Source organism: Gracilinanus agilis, chromosome 1, assembly GCF_016433145.1.
Source record: "Gracilinanus agilis isolate LMUSP501 chromosome 1, AgileGrace, whole genome shotgun sequence".
Classification (NCBI taxonomy): Eukaryota; Metazoa; Chordata; class Mammalia; order Didelphimorphia; family Didelphidae; genus Gracilinanus; species Gracilinanus agilis.
In genome coordinates, this window is record NC_058130.1 from 744225956 (window position 1) to 744251651 (window position 25696).

Consider the following 25696-nt stretch of genomic DNA (forward strand, 5'->3'; position numbering starts at 1 on the left):
TCTGTTCTCTAAATGAACTGTGGATTAGAAAGAGTAGATATAGTGGATATTGCCAAATACAAGACACATTCCCTGAAACATTGAGAAGTAAATAGAACTAACAAGGGATGAGGAAAAAATCTACCCAAATATATCTTTTAATCAAATAAACAAAGTGTTATTGCCTACACTATGCCGGGCTGTGTGACAAAGAAAGGCCAAAAAAAAGCCTCTGCTCCCAGGGGAACTCGAAGTTTAATGGAGCAGACAACATGCAAACAACTCTTTTTTTTTTTTTTTAAAGTGAAAAATAGTATGCTTTGATCTGAACTCAAACTCCTTCAGTTCTTTCTCTGGAGATGGATAGCATTTTTTGTCACAAATTCTTCAGAACTATCTTGGATCATTGTATTGCTGAGAACAGCTAAGTCTTTCACCATTAATCATTGCACAATATTGCTGTTACTGTGTACAGTATTCCCCTGGTTCTGCTCAGTTTTGTATAGATCTTTCTGAAATCATCCTGGTCATCATTTCTTATAGTGCAATAGTATTCCATCACAGTCATATACCACATTTTGTTCAGTCATTTTGTGGACATCCCCATAGTTTCAATTTTTTTTGCCACCACAAAAAACTGCTATAAGTATTTATGTACATATAAGTCCTTTTCTCTTTTTTTTTGGCTCTCTTTGGGATACAGACCTAGTAGTGGTATTACTGAATCAAAGAGTACAGTTAGTTTTATAGCCCTTTGAGCATAATTCCAAACTATCTTTCAGAATGGTTAGATCACTTCACAATTCTACCAGCAGTGTATTTTATGTTCCAATTTTGCCACATTTCCTCCAACATTTGTCAATTCCCTTTACTGTCATATTAGCCAATCTGAAGTTGAACTTCAGAGTTTTTAATTTTCATTTTTCTAGTTAAGAGTGATTTAGGGGCAGCTGGGTAGCTCAGTGGAGTGAGAGTCAGGCCTAGAGACAGGAGGTCCTAGGTTCAATACACCGAAGTACAAGGGTTTAAAAAAAATATAATAAAAAAAAAAGAATGATTTAGAACATTTTTTCATATGACTATAGATAGCTTTGAATTCTTCATCTGAAAACTGCCTGTTTATATCCTTTGGCCATTTGTCAACTGGGGAATGATTTGAATTCTTATAAATTTGACTCAGTTCTCTATATATTTGAAAAATGAGACCTTTATCAGAGAAACTTCTTGTACCTTCTTCTTATGTAGAATCTTTCTAATTGTCAAAGTTATTAGAAATTATATTTATCATTTTCCCATATTGAAAGGTAAACAGTTTAACCTTATTGAGCACCTTATAATTTCTCTTCATTTACCTTTTTATGCTTCTCTTGAGTCTTATATTGGAGAGTCAATTTTTTTATTCATTTTTAATCTTTTTATCAAGAATGCTTGAGGGCAGCTGGGTAGCTCAGTGGAGTGAGAGTCAGGCCTAGAGACAGGAGGTCCTAGGTTCAAACCCGGCCTCAGCCACTTCCCAGCTGTGTGACCCTGGGCAAGTCACTTGACCCCCATTGCCCACCCTTACCAATCTTCCACCTATGAGACAATACACCGAAGTAAAAGGGTTTAAAAAAAAACAAATTACAAAAATAATAATAATAAAAAAAATGAATGCTTGAAAGTCCTCTATTTCATTTAGTATCCATTTTCCCAGAAAAAAATAATTACAAAATTCATCTGGAAGAACAAAAGATCAAGAATATTAAGGGAACTAATGAGAAAAATGTGATGGATGGTGGCCTAGCAGTACCAGAGCTTAAACTGTACTATAAAGCAGTGATCATCAAAACAATCTGGTACTGGCTAATAGATAGAATGTGAGATCAATGGAATAGATTAAGGGCAAGTGACCTCAGCAATTTAGTTTTTGATAAACCCAAAGATCCCAGCTTTGGAGATAGGAACTTACTATTTGACAAAAGCTGCTGGGAAAATTGGAAAAGAGTTTGGCAAAAATTAGGTTTAAGATCAATATCTCACACTCCATACCAAGATAAGTTTAAAATGGGTATATGACTTAAATATCTTAAAGAGTGAGATTATAAGCAAATTAGGTGAAAATAGAATAGTTTACCTGTCAGATTTATGGAGGATGGAAGCATTTAAGACAAAATAAGAGATGGAGAACATTATAAGATATAAAATGAATAATTTTGACTATATTAAATTAAAAAATGTTTGTCCAAAAAAACCCAATGCAACCAAGATTAGCAAGGAAGCAACAAATTGGGGAAAAAATTTATAACAATTTCTCTGATAAAAGTATAATTTCTCAAATATATAAAGAACTAAGTCAAATTTATAAGAAACTAAGTCATTCCCCAGCTGACAAACAGGCAAGGGATATGAATAGGCAGTTTTCAGAGGAAGAAATCAAAACTATCAATAATCTTATGAAAAAATATACTAAATCTCTCCTGATTAGAGAAATCCAAATCCAAATAACCTTATACCTAACAGATTGGCCAATATGACAGTAAAGGAAAATAATAAATGTTGGAGGGGATGTGGCAAAATTGGGACACTAATGCATTGCTGGTGGAGTTGTGAATTGATCCAAACATTCTGGAAGGTAATTTGGAATTATGCCCAGAGGGCTTTAAAAGAATGCATACCTTTTGATCCAGCAATATCACTTACTAGGTTTGTATCCTGGAGAGATAAAAAAAAAAAAAAAAGGGATGCACCTGTTTGTACAAAACTATTTATAGCTGCTCTTTTTGTGGTGGTGAAAAATTGGAAACTGAGAAGATGTTCTTCAATTAGGGAATGGCTGAACAAATTGTAGTATATAATGGTGATGGAATACTATTGTGCTATAAGAAATGATGAACTGCTTGATTTCTTTAAGACTGGAAAGACCTACATGAAATGATGTGGAGTGAAATAAGCAGAACCAGCAGAACATTAGACATAATAACTGTAACATTGTGGTATGACCAAATGTAATATACCTTGCTACCAGCAGCAATAAAATGATCCAGGACAATTCTGAGGGACTTATGAAAAGGAATGCTATCCACGTCTAGAGAAATAATTGTTGGAGTAGAAATGCAGAAGAAAACATATGATTTATCACTTGTTTTTTTGGGTATAGGATTTGAGGTTTTGGGCTTATAATATTACTCTTTTGCAAAAATGAATAATATGGAAACAGTTTTTGAGTGATAATACGTGTATAACCCAGCGAAATTGCTTGTCAACTCCAGGAGAGGGGAGAGAATAGGGGAGGGAGACAATATAAATTATATAAGTTTGGAAAATATGTGTAAATATGACACTGGAATAAAATAAAGGAAAAAAATATGTTGCCTTCCACAAAAAAATCTATTTTCCCTTTTGAAAGATTATGCACAGTTTTGCTGGATAAGTTATTTTTGGTTGTAATCACAGCTCTTTTGCCTCCCAGAAAATAATATTCTAAGGCCTCCACACCTTTAATGTTATAACTGCTAAATCTAAGGTGATCCTGACTGTGACTTCGTAGTATTTGAATGGTTTCTTTTTGTCTGCTTAAAGTAATTTCTCTTTGACTTGAGAGCTTTGGAATTTAGCTAAAATTTTACTGGGAGTTTTCGTTTTGGAATGTCTTTCAGGTGGCAGTCAGTGGATTATTTTAATTTCTTTTTTACTTTTTGATTTTGAGGATGTCTGGACAATTTTCCTTGACAGTGTTTTGAGGTAGGATGTTTAGGTTCTTTCTTTGTTCATGGTTTTCATTTAGTCCAATAATTCTTAAATTGTTTTTTCTCAATTTCTTTTCTAGGTCAGTTATTTTTCTAATGATATGTTCCTCAATTTTTAAAATTCTTTTTACTTTGCGTTATTATTTCTTAATGTCCCATGGAGTCATTAGTTTCTATTTGCCCAATTCTACTTTTTATGAAATTATTTTCTTCAGTAAGATTTTGTGCCTCTTTTTCCATTTGGTCAGTTCTGTTTTTAATAAATTACTTTCATGAGGGGATTTTTGTACTTCTTTTTCCACGTGGCCAATTCTGTTATGATTCACATTGGCCCTTTTGCCTCTTCATCACATAACACATTCTCTCTCTCTCTCTCAACTCTGTGCCTTCTTTTTTTTATATTTTTATTTTATTTTGAATATTTTCCTGTAGTTACATGTTTCATGTTCTTTCCCTCTCCCCAACCCCCCCTAAATCCCTTTAGCTGATGCACAGTTCCACTGGATTTTACATGTATCATTGATTAAGATCTAATTCCATATTATTGATAGTTGGACTAGAGTTATTGTTTAGTGTCTTCATCCCCAATAATATCCCCATCAGCCCATGTGTTCAAGCAGCTGTTTTTCCTCTGTCTTTTTCCTCCCACAGTTCTTCCTCTGAATGTGGCTAGTTTTCTTTCTCATAAGTAAATCCCTCAGCCTTGCTCTAGATTCTTACATTGCTGCTAGTAGAGAAGTCCATTATGTTCGATTGTACTATCCATCTCTGTGTATAATGTTCTCCTGGTTCTTCTTTCACTCTGTATCAATTCCTGGAGGTGTTTCCAGTTCACATGGAATTCCTCCAGTTCATTATTCCTTTCAGCACAATAGTATTCCATCACCAACAGATACCACAATTTGTTCAGCCATTCCCCAATTGAAGGACATTCTCTCATTTTCCAATTTCTTGCAACCACAAAGAGCACGGCTATAAATATTTTTGTACAAATCTTTTTATCTATGATCTCTTTGGGGTACAAACCCAGCAATGATATGACTGGATCAAAGGGCAGGCATTCTTTTAGAGCTCTTTGGGCATAGTTCCAAATTGCCAACCAGAATGGCTGAATCAATTCACAACTCCACCAGCAATGCATTAATGTCCCAATTTCGCCACATTCCCTCCAACATTTATTACTCTCCCCTGCTGTCATTTTAACCAATCTGCTAGGTATGAGGTGATACCTCAGATCAGCTCTGTACCTTCTTATTGACTTGCCTATGCCTATCATATTCACATTCCTCACCTCTATCTCCTGCTTTCCCTTCCTTTTTTTCATATGCAGCCAGATTCACATTCTGTGGAAGGCCTTTCTTTTTCCCTTCTAGATTCCAGTACCTTCCCTCTGAGATAAGCTCCAATTTGTCTCATCTGTATCTTGTTCATAGCTACTTCTTGTCCTCTAGCCTGTGAGCTCCTAGAGGGCAGACACTGCGCTTGCCTTACTTGGTATCTGTACTGCTAGCTCACTGCCTGGTACAGAGTAAGATATTAGCAAATGCTTGTCAGTCGACTGACTAAGAGCATCTCAGGATTCTTTGTTTGACATGTTTCTATCAATGAGCTAAATGGTGGCTTAGAAGTATGCTTCTCAGATTGAGGACTGCACAATTCTGGAAAGGAGAGCTAACACCTTGGATCATAGCATAAGGAACTGAAAAAAGCATTGAGGAAAATTGAGTATGATGAAATTTAAATTTAATATGGATAAATGTATTCTTAGTTTGGTGTGCCAGAAATAAACTTCACAAGTATAAGATGGAGGAGGCTTGACATCTGTTCGTGCAAAAAGATCTGGGCCTGTTAGTGGACTGTGGTCTCATTGTGAGTTAGCCCTATGGTGGAGCAGCCAAAAAAAGCTCAAGCTATCATGTGAATTTATTCTGCTTGGAGATGCATAGGACCATAGGAGTTATTCATCTCACTGTGCTCTGCTCTGGTCAAAATATATCTGAAGTCTTGTGCTTAGTTCTGGCTTCCACATTTCAGCAAGAACATTGGTAAGCTGGAGAGCTGGACAGTTTGTAGAAGGTGGCGTGTGGGCTTAAAAAAAATTAAACATTAAAAAAATTACACACAAACAATTTTTATCAATTGTTTTCTGACATTTTGTGATTCAGAGTCTCTCTCCCTCTCTCCTTTTCCCCTTCCAAAGGAAGTAAATAAATAGTTGGATATATTTTATACCGGTGCTTTCATGCAATACACATTTTCATATTCCTTATGCCATGACAGAAGACACAAATCACTCATACAATAAAAAAAAAACCAACCTCATGAAGGAAATAAAATGAAAGATGGCCTGCTTTGATCTGTGGCACACAGACTTCCTAAAGGGGTTTTGAGATCACATCATATTAGGATTGGTCAAAAGTGTTTAGCTTGGAAGAGAAAAGATCATGAGTGGACACATGAGTGTCTACAAGTATTTCCAAGGTTTGTAATTTAATGTAGAGGTATTGGGCTTGTACTGCATGCCCCTGTATGGACAAGTTAGGAGCAAGGGGTAGAAGTTGCAAAGAAGCAAATTTAGGCATGATTTAAGGGAAAATTCAACAATGAAAAAGTTAGCCCAGAGTGGACTAGACTGCTTGGGAGGTATTGAGTTCCTCCTCAGAGGAAGACCAGAAGTAAAGTCTGGAGGCCCACTGTTTTATATGTTAAGGAGATTTTTTCAGTTGTGCTTCAGATGTGGGTTGAACTTTATGGTCTCATGTCTTTTGTACTTCTTTTGAGTTTCAGTGTTTCTCTGAATTCTACAAGTCTTCACATTTTAATGTGCATATAGTTTTGTTGGATAATGTTTTACTTCTGCTTAGGTATTCTATCTTAAAAAATTCCGAGTTTAATGATACCTTTTGACTTTATGTTACCTTCACCTCCCTTCACCTCTTATCAGCAAGTCATCTCTTAAAACAAAAAATAAAGTCATTTTTACTAAAACTAACTACTAACAACACACTGATTATGAGATACTGGCAGTGTTCTGTCTCATCTCTCCAGCAGAAGGGCTTTTTTCTATCTCTTCTCAGGGACAGAGCTGGTCATTATATAGCATTCTGTTTTATTTATTTTCCATTTTTATACTTTATGTTCTTGTAATCATTATATTTACTGTTTTCCTGGATCTGTTTATGTTGTACAGCATCAATTAAAAGTCTTTCCATGCTCCTCTTAATTATTCATATTTATCATCTTTTACAACGCAGTAATATTTCATTATATTCATATTCCACAATTTGTTTAGCTCTTCTCTAATCCATTCTTTAGCCAGTCTTTAGATGTTCAGTATTATTTTGTAAAATAAATATTAGACATTCTTTTTATTATCTACTGTTGTCAATAAAGAACTCCAAACCTTTATACCAAATAATAGCAGAGGAATCTATTCCATATAGAGATCGTTAAGTTTTAGTATATAATATATAGTCTACAATATAATACATTATTTATATAAAATTTAAATAAATTCTGATATCATTGTTTAGATGATTTTTTTCTTTTCTACAATATAATCTCTCTCAGAATCTTGCCCAGAGTAGCTAATGGCCTTATTTACTTGTTCTTTTAAAAATTCAAATTTTGGAAAGGGAAAATAAAAAATGTAAATTTTTTGTTCTCTTTTCTCTAAGGTGAACTATTTTCTTTTGAAATTCTATTTTTATAGTTTTTCATCTTCTAGATATTCTTATTACCAATATTCTTTCTTTTTATCTATTTCTCTTGGCTTATGAATACTATATACCTCACTAGTGGGTCTACGACAAATGATTGATAATGGAGTCTATATTAGGTAGGATATATGATCCTCATTAACTTAGGATTCATTCAAGACAGAAACCTGTATAGTAAATAGTCATCTAATTTTAACACGTTAGCCATCAAGTACTTCCAGGAAATAGTTTGAAGGAAGGGCAAGGCAAAAACCAATGAAATGATTTGTTGGCTGAAGGGAAAGGCCAGAAGCAACCTTACTAGTCTAGTGCTTTGTTTTTTTGTTGAATGAATACATGTAGGAATGGGTAGAAACAGTGGGATTTATTTTCATCAAGGATTCATAGCTTGATGTAATGGAAAGAATATGACTCTTATGGTCTTGGGCTCTTGAGTTTTAGAACTCTGCTGTCTTGGATGGCTTTGGACAAGTCTGTTAACCTCTTTGTCCCTCATTGTCCTCATCTTTAAAGAGGAATGGTGCTTTCATGACCTACCAAAGAGGGGTGTTATGAAGATTAAATGAGTAAATAAAAACCTACATAAATGTAAACATCATAATGTATTAGCACTATGCAGATGTTAGTAATGGTTGTCATTTGGAAAGTGTCCTTATATGAACTGGTTAATCCAGTCCCACAGAATAACTTTGCATGACAGGAAGGTATGGTGATGTCTTTAGTGGGTGGTGGGTGGTGAATTTGGTAGAAATTGAATAGCTCCAAGAAAGTGTGGTGCTCTTACTTAGTTTTTGGAAAGATCTGACTTGGATTATTAGGACCTTATCCTAAGTGGGTGAATGCCAGTAGAGTACTGGAAATGTAGCCTATGAAATAATAAGTAGGAGTGTTGGTATTTCTTTTATGTTCACTTTTGGTCTCTAATTTTTATATCTCTGATGAAACTTTCTTTTTAAAGGGACAAAAGAAGATCTAGAAGATCTGAACAAGGAAATCAAGAAAATTGCTAATAAAATTAGAGCCAAATTAAAGAGTAAGCTTGAACATTTAACTGCTTTTTTAGTTAAATGTTTTATGTTGACTTTTTGGGAAAATCTTTGCTTTAGTTATCAGTCCTTTTCTATTGTGTATTTTAAGGTACCAGCTGTGAAGCACTGGAGGAGAGGAGCTAAATGTTAGTATTCTTATCATCTAGGCCAGTCTCTACCTCTTATTCACAAATATCAGTCCCTGAGTTATGACTCTCCAGTTACCTTGAGCACTTGACTGTGTACTAATCATTCAGTCTCATATTTTATTTTCTAAATTAAAAAATAATAAAATTTGAAACTATTTTCACTAAATTTGTTATTTTAGGCACAGCATAACTTATCATTAGGTATATATGTACATATAAATACATATATACACACATGTGGAAATATGTATTATAATTAGTGATAGTAGAGCTTTTTATTAGTGGAAAAAAAGGTAAACCTAGAATGGGCATTTTATTTTATTTAAAAAAAATTTTAAGACTTTACCTTCTAGAATAAATACCATATATTGGCTCTAAGGTAGAAGAGTGGCAGGGGGTAGGCCACAGGGGTTAAGTGACTTGCCAGGATCACACAGCTAGGAAGTGTCTGGGGTCTGATTTGAATCCAAGACTTCCTGTCCCTAGGCCTAACTCTCAGTCTGCTGAGCCACCTAGCTGCCCACCTAGACTGGACATTTTGAAAATGATTAAAGCACAATCTGACTTATGATGTGTTTATTGCTTAAATTTTTAACTTTGGTAGCAATGGTTTTTGAGGTGTTTGATTTTTGTGTATGAGTTAAAATAGAGATTTTTTTTCTCTTATGATCATGGAAGAATACAGTTCTTTTTAAAATCAAAGTCTCTTTTTACCAAGATTTTCCTTAATCTAGAGTAATCTCTTAGCCAATTATTTATAAATCTCTCTCTAGAAACTTATCAACTTAGTTTTATTTGGGAGAGGAGAGCAGAAAGAAATGTATCCCCTTCAAGAAAGAGAGCACTCTGAGTTCAGCATTCATTGCTTCATTTGAAACAAAAAAAGTTAAAGCGATTCTGTTTGTCCTCAGCTATTGAACAAAGTTTTGATCAAGATGAGAATGCCAACCGAACTTCAGTGGATCTTCGGATACGAAAAACACAGGTTTGAGCATCAACTGAATTTGACTGAAATAAAAGCTCAGAGACCATTCTTCTCTGATGTCACATAATTTCTGCTTTCAAAATAGGGGCTGTAATATGCTTAGAAGAATTGTTAGCCATTTATTAAGTATCTAGCACTCTATTCAGAGTTCAGTATGCCTGCTAAGGGTTGGAGCATACATTTAAAATATCAGTTTCTCCATTTGAAGGAATAGTATAGTAGCCTGACTAGCTGAAGTTCATTTTCTTATTGGAAATGAAAGAAAAATATTTAATATTTTGATCAATTTTATCCCTGTTATAGCATTCTGTACTATCTCGGAAATTTGTGGAAGTTATGACAGAGTATAATGAAACACAGACTTTGTTTCGGGAACGAAGCAAAGGACGGATACAGCGTCAGCTAGAAATAAGTGAGTAAATAACATTGTAATCTTGTTTGAAATCACATCAGCTATGTGACCAGGAAGATGTGTCCTTAACCTTAACCTCTTTGAGCTTCAGTTTGCTTATCTGTAAAATGGGAATAATGATATTTACACTACAAACCTCACTAGATTATTGGGAAGAAAATACTTTGCAAACATGAGTCATTATTATTGTTGTTATGGTGAGAAATATGTCACTTATGAAGTACAACCCCCTAATTGAAGTATTTTAAATTATGTTAATCTCTTTCTAGCTGGAAAAACTACCACTGATGATGAGCTAGAAGAGATGTTGGAAAGTGGGAATCCTTCTATTTTCACTTCAGATGTAAGCATACAAATGCCACTAGGATTGGATATGCATTTTATTTTTAAAAAAATATTGCAAACCAACCATATGTTCATTAGCATTTCTTTCTTGTTTCTCCATTCCAAAGATTATATCAGATTCTCAAATTACTAGGCAAGCTCTCAATGAAATTGAGTCACGTCACAAAGATATTATGAAATTGGAGTCAAGTATACGAGAGCTGCATGAAATGTTTATGGATATGGCTATGTTTGTTGAGACTCAGGTAACTAAACTGATTTGAATGCCTCTTCAATTTCTTTAAAAGGAAATCTATCTTTCATACTTGTGATTTTATGTTTGGTTGAATAATAGCTTCTGGTATATTTGCATTTTTAAAAATCCCCTATCTTTGGTCTTAGAATCAATACAGAGTGTTGGTTCCAAGGCAGTAGAGCAATAAGGGCTAGGAAATGGGAGTTAAGTGACTTGCTCTGGGTCATACAACTAGGAAGTGTTGGAGGCCAGATTTGACCTGACTCCAGGCTTGATTCTCAATCCACAGAGCTATCTAGCTGCCCCTTATGTCTGTATTTCTTATTCTTTTAGAATAAGAGGAAGCTTCCCTTCACTTGACCCTATTGGTTAAGGAGAGGTTGGATCTCCGTTTGTCCAGAAATGTTGAGGAGGGCCCCGTCATTCTGGTATGGGTTGGACCAGGTAGCTTCTGAGATCTCTTCTAGCTTAGAGATCTTGTAACTAGAATTTCAGGTTCTCTAAATGATTTATTAAAATACAGAATATAAGGCTGGATGTTTTTCTGACCCCAGACGACAGACTGTATGGCCCTGAAGAAATTCTGTTCTTGATTTTTTTATTTTTATTTTTTTTAAACCCTTAACTTCTGTGTATTGGCTCCTAGGTGGAAGAGTGGTAAGGGTGGGCAGTGGGGGTCAAGTGACTTGCCCAGGGTCACACAGCTGGAAAGTGTCTGAGGTCGGATTTGAACCTAGGACCTCCCGTTTCTAGGCCTGACTCTCAATCCACTGAGCTACCCAGCTGCCCACTCTTTTCTTGATTTTTGAGGACCATTGGAGATTCTTTATTTAACGTGATGTGGATCCATTGGGTCCATTCAAGATGTTCCTCCAAAAATACAATAGGCTATTCTCCAATAAATGAATTCTCACCACAACCCCTTTCTAATCTGTACTTTTCCTTTTGGCAAAAATTTGAGTAAATTGTTCTTTCTTGTGTTCCTGCCTGAATAGTTCTTTAGGATTAAAGATAGGTAAGCAAAGAGACTTTCATAACAATTCTCCTTGTTTGGAGAAGGGTCTCCTCCAAATTTTACCAAAGTCAATGCCTTTAGGTTCCTTGATGTTTATAGAAAGTTGTGGGGGAGGAAGTTCATGACAAGGGCTCACTTTGTGTTCACTTCAGTGACCTTTTCAATATGACATCTTTATATTAAATAACAGACCATAAAACTCATTGAGAGAAATTGGCATATGCCAGCAGCATATTTGCCTGAAGAAGTTAACAACTACCGTGTGTGTGTGTTTGTTTTTGGGAGAGATGATTTTTCTTCCTTTCCCTCCTCCCTGTTTTGTTCAGTGCCTATTGCCATTAATGATACAGGAAATGGATGGGTTTGCAGAAAATACTACTCCTCTCCCAATTCCTGAATTATCCCAAAGGGGAGCTAACCCAGCCCAAGTTAACCTGCAACTCAGGTTGGGATTAATAGTCTCTACCAAAAATCTCCCACAAGTAGATGTCAGTCTTCCTTCAGGATCCCAGGGAATCAGGGTACAAACTCCACTTTCTCTGAGGTCTCCCAGGGTCAGTTACAACTTGTCCCAACCTCCATGGAGTCCGTCTCAGAGAGAGAGCACACTTCCTGCTTCTCCATTCCATTTGGAATTCTCAAGCCCTGCCTGCTAAGTCTCCTAAATAATAACTAAGTAATCCTCCTCACAACACAACTGAGAATTATTAGAATGTACTTGTATTTGTTGAGTTATTCTTGGATCATTTGAATCCTGCAGAAAGAAAGTAATTCTTTCCAAATCTTAGCACCTTAGTGATTTGTTTTGTCTGTTACTTTTAGAAATCATTAAAATAATTTTTCCTACACGGACACATTTGGGGATAGTATTGTGTTGACCTAATCTAGTTCAAACTGTGATGGGAAATTTAAATCTTATCTGTGAATGAATGAGTTACTTGTGCATTATTCTCCAATACTTTACTATTCACTGCTGCAGATTATGTCTATGAATGGACAGAAACCAGGTAATACATTTTTCCTCTAACATTTCACCAATTGTTCTCTCATTAATTCAGCTGATTTAGTGTCATTGTGTAAGTTATGTTTAGTATAGTTATATTTTAAAGAGTAAATAATGAATATTTTCAACCCATTTTAAAAAATGACATTCTTTGTGTATGTGTATATAAATGTATGCTTTTAAAAAATGTCTGTGCATGTAGTAAAATATTTAATCCAAGACTAGCTTCCTTTACATCTTTATGCTCATCCTTAAAAAAATTTATCTTTTTCCATGTTTAGAAAAACTCATCTGTCTTTAATTTATCAACATTGAAACCTTATCTAACTCGTCTTTAATTTTAAAAATTGGAATGGGATTTTAAACCATCTTTTTGGCAAAGATTAGAATTGATTTTGCCTTCTTCCTTCCAAAGTGAATGAGAACCTTCAGGCTTCCCTTCCATAAAATGCATCCTCATCTCAGAATCATTATTGATGTTATGTGTGACTGCTTTTGGGTATACATCTGGAAGTTCATTTCTTCTAAAATTAAAAATTTTATTTTTAGGGTGAAATGATTAACAACATAGAAAAGAATGTAATGAATGCTTCTGACTATGTAGAACATGCTAAAGAAGAAACTAAAAAAGCTGTTAAATACCAGAGCAAAGCAAGAAGGGTAAGCTGCTAAAAATTAACATTTAATAATACATTATGGATATTGGTTTGTGCTTACAGCACACTAATGCCATGTTGTTAGAAAGTTTATTGAAGAAATGAAGCTGGATGCCTTTTCCTCTCTAGCTTAAACTATAATGCAAATATTGGGTGCATTGACATTATTATTTTTATTAAGAAGTAAAGAAGTTTATTGGATAAATTCTGCTGAATCTACACAATTTTTTGTATCCAAAATAAGTATGGACCCTTTACAAATAAACATAAATAACATTTCCCTTCTCACATAGACTGAAGCAGCTATTTTATTTTAAAGTAGAAAGAAGTTTTTCCTTTTACTATGTCAGTCTTTGTAAGAACTGATGTAAAATACAGTATCAGATTGGAATAAAACATTTTCTCACTAATTTTTTATTAATTTTACTATTTTATAGTATATTTTGTACTTTACTTGGTGGCTGTTCCCTTGGTTTTTGGATTATTTGGCCTTAAGTAAACTTGAGCATTTAGCACAGACTCTACCTATGAAATTTCTGCATTGTTTGAAATCTACTTATTTTACCATTAACAATAGCTTTGGAGCCCTTTAGAATTTCTTTGCTTAAAAGATCAATATGACAAATATAACATTTTTTAGTGTAGTTCAGACATTTCAGTGGTTCAGTCATTTCACTTCATGACCTCATTTGGGGTTTTCTTGTCAGATACTGGAGTGGTTTGCCATATCCTTCTCCAGTTCATTTTACAGATGAGGAAATGGAAGCAAACAGAGTTTGCCCAAGGTCACACAATTAGTGTCTGAGGCCAGATTTGAACTCAGAAAAATCTTCCTGACTCTAGATCCATTGCTTTATCCACTGTGCCACCTAGCTTCCCCTAATGTATCACTAGCTAAAGTATTGGACACCCATTATGGGAAATTAACTTTGTGTAACAAAAGAGTACAGTAGTACTAATAATCTAAAGTATTTTAGGATAATGCAAAAATTGCATTTGGCTGTGGAGTGCAGGTTTATATACATATATAAAGGTAGATATGTTTGGGAAAACAAAACACTTTAAAAAAATCATTGGCACCAAATAGTAAAGAACTGACGAAGAACCTGGAAAGCCATTCATATTCTCTGTCCTCCTCTGTTCAACTCCCTTCTCCCAAAGTGATGTTGGAGATAGACCACGTCACCTTTTAGACTAATGCAAGACACCACTTAAGGAGCCTGGTTCGCAGACTACCATCTCAGGACATTGTCAGTTCTCTGTCATTTAGACCGTGCCTTGGGGTGGGGGAGATAACTTTAAATATGAAATGTCTTTCCTGTTAGTTCAAAGGTAATGTCATAGTGAAAACACAGAAATAATGATACAGTCACTGGATATTTAGGCAGAGAAGTCTATAGTAACAGAGATTGAAAGCAAGAAACGTCCATAATTGATTATTGATTTTGTATTGATTTTTAAAAAAAACTCTTTACCATTTGCCTAAAAAACTCTTACCATCAATACTAAGTATTGATTCCAAGGCAAAAGAGTGTTAAGGGCTAGGCACTGTGGGTGAAGTGACTTGCCCAGGGTCACCCAGCTAGGAAGTGTCTAAGGCTAGATTTGAACCTAGGACCTCCCCATCTCTTAAGTCTGACTTTCTATCCACTGATCCACCTAGCTGCCCCAATTTTGCATTTATTTTAAAAATAAAATCCAAACCTGTCAGCTTTACCCTGGTTTATATTCCCTTTTCCCTCTAGGTTGGGAGGAGGAGAATCTAAGAGGTTCTTTAATTAAGCATAAGTATATTAGTATAATTTTTCCCAGGTTATTTTTGTATCTCTCTCTCCCTAAATGTCAACGAGCCTCTGTAATGAAGGGATCTGAATTTTTCCGTATGACTGCTTCGTTGCTAATGTATACCCTCAGCATGAGTTGAGGATTTTAACAAATGATGTTTCACAGGAGAAGAGCAAATTAATAGTAAAAACAGTCCACAGTTGTTTGGCTAGGTGGCATAGTGCTGTACCTGCAGTCAGGAAGATTTATCTTCCTGAGATGAAATCCAGCTTCAGATACTTACTGGCTTTGTGACCTTGGGGAAGTCATTTCATCCTGTCTGCCTCAGTTTCCTCATCTGTGAAATGATTTGGAGAAGGAAATGACAGAGCACTCTAGTGAATCTGCCGAGAAACTCCCAGATGGAGTCGTGAAGAATCAGACATGAATAAAAAGACTAAATAAGAACAAGAAAGAAGAGCACATAGACTGCATTTTCAGTTTTTTAATTGGTTAGGTAAACAGAGCCTCATTAAGTTCATTGGAATCCATGACCACTTAGGATGTAAAAAGGGCCAGGCTGGTGATGCCTGTTCTGATGCATCGATTCCATGATGGCTGAGAGAGACAGACCTAAGAGCTCAGCCTTAGAGCTACCTACCGACAGCTTTCCCATGAGCTCTTTAGCCTCGCTGTCCCAGGAGTCCTGCTTTCTTTGCTGCTAAAATGATGTGGAGTGGCATGCCCCAAGCATGAGGGGTGCCATTGGCTCAACCTGGTGACACGGCAGGTAGAGCCGAAGCATTTAGCCCATGTACAGTGACTAGATGATCTGTAATCTTAGGGCTTAGAAAGAGATGAAAAGGATAAGTACATTGTTATTCTCATCAAGCTCTAAATTGCTCCATCGAGATTTAGGGTGGAAACTCCCTCATGATCTGGCTCCCAGTGAGGATTCTCAGCACCCTGAGCGTGAGATTCACCATGATGTGGGGAGGTTTGGGGGCGGGGTAGGAGGCTCTGGTTTGCAGCTGCAGGGTCCCTTCAATCAGAGCATTCCTATTAGTCGAATTCTTTGCAAATTTAAGGTTGTTTTTTTTTTTTTAATTTTATTTCCCCATGATTCCATGATTCATGTTGTCTCCCTCCCCTCTCCACTGGGTTTTACATGTGTTATCACTTGATACCTATTTCCATATTATTCATTTTTGTAAGAGAGTCATCTTTTCAAACCCAAACCCAAATCCTATACCCATATAAACAAGTGATAAATCACAAGTTTTTTTCTGCATTTTTGTTCCCACAGTTCTTTCTCATAAGTCCCTCAGAACTGTCCTGGGTCATTGCATTGCTGCTAGTAGCCAAGTCTATCACATTTGATTGTCCCACAATGTTACAGTCTCTGTGTATCACATTCTCCTGGCTCTGCTCATTTCACTCTGCATCAGTTCATGGAGGTCCTTCTAGCTCTCTCTGAAATCCTCCAGTTCATCATTCCTTTTAGCACAATAGTATTCCATCATCATCAGATACCACAATTTGTTCAGCCATTCCCCAATTGAGGGACACCCCTTCTTTTTCCAGTTTTTTGCCTACACAATAAGTACAGCTTTAAATATTTTCATACCAACATGTCCATCTACATTTTTTAAAAAATCTCTTTGGGATACAAACCTAATAGTGGTATTGTTGGATCAAAGGGCATGCACTCTTTTAAAGTCCAAGGACTGATGTGTTTTGAGGATAATGAATCTTTGTATTAGTCAAGTTTTGTAGATTTTGTGGATGCTGTACTTACCATACTGCACATGCAGGTTAAGTCATCAGCACATCAATTATTTATACTTTTCATTTTATCAGCAATAATAGAACATCAAAAAGGTTGGCACACACCCCACAACAATTGTGTCATACATGCCTTTTAAGAATTGCTGCCCTCTACCTTACTAGAAGGGTCTCTAAGAATTACTGTGGCTGGAGAATGCATCACTGAGGCCCATGTGGTGAGGAACCTGTGCAGACTTAGCCTCGCTAAGCCTGGGGGGCAAGAGGACCCTTCCAAGGCCAGTCTTGCTCTCAAAGCCTTCCCACCTCAGGCCTACCCTATTTCGTGCCAGCTCTGGACCTGGACTCCATGCCTTTCCTGCTTGGGCCCATCCTACCCAGCTGGGTTTCCACTTCACTGATACAGCTTTTAAGAAAACTAGGATCACCATCAAGCCTCAATACCATGAGGTATTAGAGGACTTTCACATTATTTATAAGATGTGTAGTCTGAATCTCAGGACAATAGAGACCTGGTAAAACAAAATAAAACTAATACATTTGCTCACTATAATGGAACTAATGTATTCATAATTGCAGGATAGTTTCTGTGCCAGATAGTGTCACTGTACCAAATTAATGATAGCTTTTTTCCAAACTGAGAACTGGGTCAGCCAGGGCAAAAGGGAGTCACTATCTAGAATTTGAACTGATTTATGTTAGGTCATCAGATTCTCTTATAATGCAGAAGGGGTTTTAACCCTGAGGCTGGGAATTAATTGTAATATATTCAACTTACTTTTCTTTGACAGAAAAAGTGGATAATTGTTGCTGTATTGCTGGTGCTGGCTGCCATACTTGCCCTAATTATTGGTTTATCAGTTGGCAAATGATGACGTGTGGATAACTGCAGCTTGCTTGCCTCTCTGCCATTGTGGCAGTAAGTAACTACCAACAAACTTTGTTTTTTGTTGCTTTTTACCTTTTGTAATTTGCTACAGCAGTGATGATCCAATTTTAGTTTCTCTTTAAAAGTAATGAAAGCCTGGCTGTTGGCTGCTACCTTGCTTATTTTTTTCTAATAGCCAGTGCCAGTGCTGCCACCTGATGGTAGTAGTTTTTGCCTATCTTTCTGCAATCTGTGCCCCATCCCAGAGTATTTGGTTTGGTTTCAGTATTTGGGTTTCAGTAATTCATTTGCTAATGAAAGTCACTTTGTTACATAACATTTCTTTTAAATTTAATTTTTTTCCTGGAGTTTTGCTTCCAAGTCATCCAGTCCAATGTGATAATAATGACATTTTTTGTTGAGAACTATATTTGGGTTCTTTTTAATCAAGAACACCTTCATTTACATCTGAATGTTTCATTGCTATTTGGAAAAAAATCATTATTTAAAAAATATTTAGAAAAAATGTAAAATTTTGTGTAATGGGGACAAATGGAGATTATCCATCTAAGATATTCTAATAATGCTATTTCAGTATTTGAACTCTTTTAGTCCAAATTTAACAATTCCAAACTAATTAACAAGGAAACTTTTGAGAAGGTTATAATCAATTTCAGTTAGGCAGTTTGTCTGGAAAAATCTACCTAGTCATAAGAAACTGTAGTACTTTATTTAGCTTTTGTACCTATTAATTTACCTTTGAGAAATTATATCTAGTCAATTCAATTTAATTTCTTTATATTCAGTAAGCAGTTGTCGAGTTTCTGTTGTGTGCTCAGCCCCCGGAACCACTCTTTTACTATCTGCCCACCTTGCTTGCATGTCCCCTTCTGCAATGCCCCCCTCCCACCTTAAAATGATATTTATGTTTTAATTCTGGCTTTGTAAGTATGGGCATGGACATGCACACGTGCTTTCTTAACTCCCTAAGTTAGCCCTTCAAATCAAATCCTCACTGTCTCAAACAGTGGGTCACATCTTGAATACAGTCATTATTGAGATAAAAACATTAAAAAAAATTGAGAACTGGAACTTGTGTTAGATTTTGGAAGGTAAAACCTGGCATAAAAGGACTAATTTTATTAAGGCACCTGCTTGGGAAGGGTATTTTAGTGGGAACAGAGCCATTATTACAAGCAAAATTGGGATACATACATACACATACAAATATATAAATAATATGTATAATACAAATATAAATATAAATGTAAGTATGAATTTTTGTTTAATGGGGCAAATAGAGGTAACATATCTAAGATATTCTAATAGTACTATTTCACGATTTTAATTTTTTTAGAAGTCAAAATTTAACAATTTTAAACCAGTTTTTAATAAGATTTTGCTAACTTCATCATAGTTAAAAAAAAGAATATGATAGAGTCTAAGGAAAATCTTACCTCATTCTTTCATTTTAGGGCAGTATTTCTAGCTTAACCTGAGCATAGAATGGACTTTCTTGTGAGAGGGAAAATAAATCCTCTTACTTATAGGGTTGGCCTCTGAAATGGGTAATTTTCCTTTCTTAAGATGGGCCCTTAGTCATATATTCTAGTGGCAAAACTCTCTGCCTCATTGTTTTAGTAATAGGCTGATGCAATGCTGTCAGCAGTTCCCATTTCTAGCTTTGGTAGAATTTGGAAGGATACTTTTAGCACAATTATTATCCAGAATTTCTTAACACTTCAGCAGTACAGTTTCAAGGCCTCCTGGCACCAAGCACAGGTATGGAGTCCACAGAGTCTGTGTTTGAATTACAGCTCTTCCATTTGACTGCCTCTGGTGTCACCTTAGACGTGTCCCTTTATCTCTTGGGGTCCCAGATGCTTCCTTAATTCAGTGAAAGTGGGTTCAGCTAGATGGCCACTAATCTTCTGTCCCTTTAGTGAGCCTTATGATCTTTGAACACTCTGGGCAAATAATAAAGGAATATTCATGTTCTGTTATTTTTTGAGAAGTCTTCCAAAAATGTGATATCACAAAAGAGTTTCTCATATTGTTGTCTGTACCAGCAGTTCTCAAAGTGTGGTCTCTAGTCACAGACTGTGGGTCTAAGAGGCCATAATTATTTTCATAACAATACTAAGATATTTTTACTTTCTGATATTTTAAATATTGATAGGTATACTTCACATAAACAAAAGGTCTTGGAGGGGGCCCTTGGTAATTTCTAAAAGTGTAAAGAGCCCCCACCCCAAAGTTGATAAGCACTTGCCTATATCCATAAAATAGTTACTTGAATAGTATTATATTTTCAAGACTAAGATGGCATTTCATAACCAGTCAAGAGCTACATTTGAATGAAACAATTCACAGTTGGTTAGCATTTTGTGTTAAAAAGTTTTCACAGACTAAACCCTTAGCCCTGACCAGATGTTTCACCAGTGCAAGAAAACATGGATGAATCGGTATAATTTTAGCAAAAAGTTTTAGCAAAACAACTGCATGCCTTCTCACATTTGTATGTGAATAACAGAGGGAATATATTTTTTTTTCCACAAAATTAATTAGACTTGATACAAAGTGAGATGTACATCTCTAGGTATAAAGATTAAGGCCAAGTACCCCACAATATACCATAGTTTTGGTCCACGAATCCCCCTTCACTCCATACTTTGGGAAGTTCTGAGGCCTTTATTTAGAGCTGGATGGGACTCATCCTGTGAGCTGTATGTTTCTGTAGAAAGGAAATCAATGGTGCCATGCTTGACACATTTTGCTTAAAGGAAAAAGATTTTAATCTGGAAACCTGATCAGACGGGCCCATTTACCACCAAATTCAATGTTTTTTTTTAGCCAAATTAAATACAAACCTACTGAAAACAGTAAAAAATGACATCGTATATCTAGGTGGTAGCATTTTCCAGATACCTTTGTCATGCTCAGTTGAAAACATTTACTAAGCCAACCTTCAGAGAATGTTGCTCCAAATAAAATAGAAATCATAAACAAAATAGGACAAAATCAGTGCCAGGCAGTTTTTAAGTATTAAAGCCTGGGAAAGGCAAATTTTTCTCAGATACCCACACACAGTATGAAAATGAATAGTTACTTTTTATTATAATACATGAATTCAGATCTCCTAAGGTAAAGTACTCAGACTGACAATTTTTTACATTCCTGAAGTAAAGCATTTTAAAGATCTGCTTTCAATATACTTTCCTCGAGATTGCTCTTATTTTGACTTAATTACTTTTCTGTTGCTCTTGGTACTGAGCCTGTATTCCAAACTGTTCTAGCCAGATGTTATCAGAGGGAATGACGCTTGTAATTTATTTCTTGTTGATGCAATACATTTTTGATACAATTTGATAAATTAACCGAGGTTTTTTTTTATCTTACAGAAAATGATCATAATTATTTGTGTAATTGTTTTGCTTGTGATCCTTGGAATTAGCCTAGCAACAACATTGTCATAGCACGCATCGCAGGAGCTAATTATCTTTGGAGCTTCAGAGCACATCTGCAGTGAAACCCATCTTTTCACGAATGAACCACACGTGTTGAGATGAGTGGTATTCATGGTGCCGATTCATGATTAGTGACTTCAGGGGGAAAACTCCAGAAAAGGATGTGCACAAAATCGACCAGAGGAGACGGGAGGGGATGTCGTGAGTTAATCACAAATATCCTTTGATTGTAAATAACAGACACCAAGAATTTGACAATGGAAAACTTGCCTTAGTGACCTTAAAATAAGGAATGATCGAAGACTTCAATTGTTGACATTGCAGTGTTAAATTAATATGAAGTTTAATTAGGAGTCCATGCTGTTTTGAAGCAGTTGGGTTTCAGCTCTGTGACTTCCTTTCCCCTTCCCCCAGCTTGTGTGTGCTCATTAAGAGTTTTTCTACTATGTTTATTCATGTTTATTTCTTGTTGGCAAAATAATTCTAATTATCTAAACAGCTATTTTGTAAAATGTCAACAATTTTAATATATTAACTTAATACATTAATACTTTTCTTTATCCTATTTTTATATGTTAAATATTGCCTTTGTATGAAAACTCCATTTAATTTTTAATCTATCTTTGTATAGTCTCCTTAATTAAATTTGTTAATAAAGAAAAGTTGCCATCAGCATCAAAACAATGACATGAAATATCCAAATAATAATTTAAGTGCCTTCTGTTATTAACTAGTAGCAAATCTTGTTATTAGTAATTTACAAATTAAAGCTGATTTTAGTGCCCTCTAGAAAAGTCTATATTTTTGTATTTAACTCTCTTCTGTTTTGTTACCCAATATAATAAATTAGTTACTACTACCCTGTAATGATAATGTTTTGTTTTCTTTGCTCATTATTTACATGTTTCCCTGGTTTGTAGTGCTCAGATTGAAATGGAAGTACAGTGGAACAACCTAACAAATGAAAATCTAGGAAATGATCATTTTATTAAGTCATGCTTTCCATATGAGATCATTTTCCTGATTATTTTCATTTTAAAATGCTAATTCTGGGGATGCTTGTGTCTGATGATCTGTGGACCATTTATCCTTTTCAGTTTCTTGAAGTTTACATGTCTCAATGATGATTTCAAGGCCCAGAGTCTTATTACTTAGTTTCTTTTGAATTTCTTAGTATGAAGGACCACTGGTGTGTCATGAAGTGGGCCCACTTCATCTGGGTGAAGTGTTCCTACTGACTATACATCTTACACTAGTTTCCTGTTCAAAGTAAATGTTTCAAGCATGTCCATAGTAGAGTCGGCTTGCATATGGGTGAGTACACCTTGTGTCTGATGGCAGATAAGGGTATTTTACCATGTGCTTGCTCCAGTGTACATGCCATTAGTTGCATTTGTATACAAACTGTAAGATGAAAGTACAGGTATACAATAGGTTACCATTAAATGGCTAAAGACAGACTTCTTTCTTTAATACAATTATGAATTTCATTCACATCCCTGAATATATACTCGAATGTATCTTCTTTATTCTAGAGTACTGCATTTTGTTTGCTTTTTATATTTGATTGTACATTTTGGAATTAATGAGTATCTTTAAACAGATGCATCAAGTGGAATATGTTTAGTAATCTAACACATATTTTGCCTTTCAGATATTTTGATACTAAGGTTCTCTAGCCAGAATCCTTGTGAGTGAAGTTGTTTTATATGGGCTTTTGTACATTCCTTTGTCCGAATTATGTACAATGCTAGAGCTTTGTGATATTGACCAACCAGCTGTCTGTGCCTTTGAGTCCTGATTCTTTGGGCCTGGTCACATTTGAACTTTGCATTCAGAATAATTCTTCTTTTGGCATATAAACTCTGACCACATTTGAAGTATTGGATTTTTTTTTGTGTTTGTATGTTTGAATTGATAGAAATAATCTTGTTTTATTTTTAGATATATAAATCATTCCATAGATGGCACACTAATGTACACAAATCACTTTTACTTATTTGATATTAGAATTTTAGCATTTATTTGTAGATTTCTTTGTGACTTTTTGTAGTCTTCATTGTTCCCTAAATGTTGCATGTTTCTGTCGAAAAAAAATTCACAGGGCCACACAAGAAATTTATGCTTGTATTCTTATTTCTGGAAAGATATATGGGAGAAATATTTTATTGCATCTGCATTAATAAATGGTTCTGTTAAAGAGAAATACATTTGTCTGTGGCCATTATTCCCTATCTGGGAGTTAATAACACTTGAGACAGAGCTGTGGGTTTGGAAACAGGAGCTGGGTTTGCATCTAGGTTCTGTTCCTGATGACTTGTACTGACAAGGGCGAATTGCTTCTTCCTCCTCAGTTTTCTTAGTTGTACACTGAGGTGTTTGGACCCAGGCACATCTTTGGATCCTTCTAGCTGTGCTTTGAGTTCTTCTTGGAAATCTCACTGGTCACATCAACCTTAATTGCACTGAAATAACTTCTGTGGTTCTTGGTTTTGCTCTAGAATCACCATGTTAGAGTCTCTAGCCTCTAGCCCAGTTCATGCCTGAAAAAGCCTCCTGTTGACCATATATCCAAGTAGTGATCATGCATAATCTACCCATTGCTCCTACTTGCACTCTCTAGGATGGAGCAGAATAAATCTCATCCTTCTTAAGATCACATGATATCTCTCTACATTCTTGAGGGCAATCCCCTCCTAAATCTTCTCTAGGCTGACCACCCTCCAATTACTGCTCATGATTTTATGGTCTTGAGGCCCTTCCTTGTCCTTTTTGCATGTACTCAACTTTTCAGCATCTTTCCAAAATGTGCCCCCCCCCAAATGAACATAACATATAGTCATATAGGTCAGTTCCTCCCACCTTTTCCAGAAAATAGCATAAAAGTTACTTTCAATTACTGTATTAAAATTTAGGTAAGCTATAGCTATATTTTCCTGATTTACCAATTCAAAATCCTGTCGAAGGGAAATGAAAGTTGGCTTGTTATGACTTATTCTAGATAAACTTACATTGGGGCTTTCTATGATTTATCACTTCTCTTTCGATGTATTTGCTAACAATCCATTCTAAAATCTTCCCTAGAATTAAAGTTAAAATCATTGCTGTGTAGTTTTCAGATTCAATTCTCTTCCCCATTTTAAGAAAAAGCCTCACCTTCCATTTAGAATCAATACAGAGTATTGGTTCCAGTGCAAAAGAGTGGTAAGGGATAGGTAATGGGGACTAAGTGACTTGTGCAGGGTCACACAGATAGGAACTATCTGAGGCCAGATTTGAACTCAGGATCTCCCATGTCTAGGTTTGGCTTTCATTCTACTGATTCACTTATCTATCCTGATCTCTTTCCCATTTGGAAAAATCAGGACAACAGTTGCCTTTTTCTCATATCAAAGAACTTTATTTTCCATAATCTTTCAAAAGTTCCTGTGGTTTGGCCATTGAAGGTGCCAGTTTTCAATCAGACCAAGCCCTTCAACAAGCATTTATTAAGTACTTTCTATGTGCCAGGCACTGTCCTGAGTGCTGAGACTACAAAGAAAAGCAAGCATACAGTCCTTGCTCTTAAAGAATTCACAGTCTAATGTGGAAGACATCATGCAGAAAAACAAAACAAAACAAATCTGTACAAATGAGACTTTTGGAATAAATTCAAGTTGTTCTTAAAAAGCATTTGTAGTAAGGGGGATTTGGAAAGGCTTTTTACAGAAGGTGGGATTTTAGCTGAGACCTGAAGGAATCTAGGATCCATAGATGAGGAGGGAGAGCATTCCAGACAAAGGGGATAGCCAGAAAAAAATGCCTGGAACTAGGAGATGAAGTGTCCTGTGAGAGGGACAGCCGGGGGCCAGGGCCATTGAATTATAGAATGAAGTGGAGAAAGATTTAAGAAGACTGGGAAGGTAAAAGAAGACCAACTTTTGAAGGGTTTTAAAAGCTAAATATAGGGCTTTCTATCTGATCCTGGAGGTAATAGGGTTCCACTGGAGTTTATTGAGTAGAGAGGCTGACAGGTACTTTAGGAAGATCACCAATCTCTAATAGCTAAGAGGGTGAATTGGAGAGAAGAGAGGGTCAGAGTTGGCTGACCATCTGTGTAGTTCAGGCAGGAGACGATGAAGACCTTCACCAGAAGGGGGCATTATACAAGTGGTGTTAGAAAGATGGAATCAATATGCTTGGTCTCTGTTAGGGTGTGGAGTTGGAGAGGGTCAGAGAGAAAGAGGACTAAAGAATCATGCCTTGGACTGGGAGGAGGGAGATGCCCTCCACAGAAATCCAGAAGTTTGGTTTTTGACACGTTGACTTTGAGATGTCAATGGCAAATCCAACTTGAGATGTCTAATAGGCAGTTGATGATGTAAGACTTTGAGGTCAGAAGAGGATTGAGGGCTAGATGAGAGCATTGGAGAATTAATAGAATAAAGATGATCATTGAATCTCTGGGAACTGATGAGATCACCAAGTGAAATGGAAGAGAGGGAGAAGAGAAGATGGCTGGGATGGTCCCTGTGGGACACCCAAAAAGAATAGGGATGATATGGATGAGATTCACCAAAGG

At 35.9% G+C, this 25696-nt stretch overlaps 1 protein-coding gene across 2 annotated transcripts in view; it reads left to right on the forward strand.

The window, feature by feature from the left end:
- STX2 (syntaxin 2) overlaps window positions 1-22080 on the forward strand; it is a 48128-nt gene extending 26048 nt beyond the window's left edge. Inside the window, exons 4-11 of one of the 2 annotated variants that reach the window (XM_044658726.1) lie at window positions 8382-8456; window positions 9512-9585; window positions 9889-9997; window positions 10267-10340; window positions 10450-10587; window positions 13145-13255; window positions 17592-17719; window positions 21070-21156. In XM_044658726.1, the coding sequence (XP_044514661.1) occupies window positions 8382-8456; window positions 9512-9585; window positions 9889-9997; window positions 10267-10340; window positions 10450-10587; window positions 13145-13255; window positions 17592-17672 (662 nt within the window). In that variant the 3' untranslated portion in view covers window positions 17673-17719; window positions 21070-21156. Of the gene's footprint in view, window positions 1-8381; window positions 8457-9511; window positions 9586-9888; window positions 9998-10266; window positions 10341-10449; window positions 10588-13144; window positions 13256-17591; window positions 17720-21069 lie in introns of both variants that reach the window. The other variant, XM_044658727.1, reaches the window with a different exon arrangement.
- Window positions 22081-25696: the final 3616 nt, after the last annotated feature.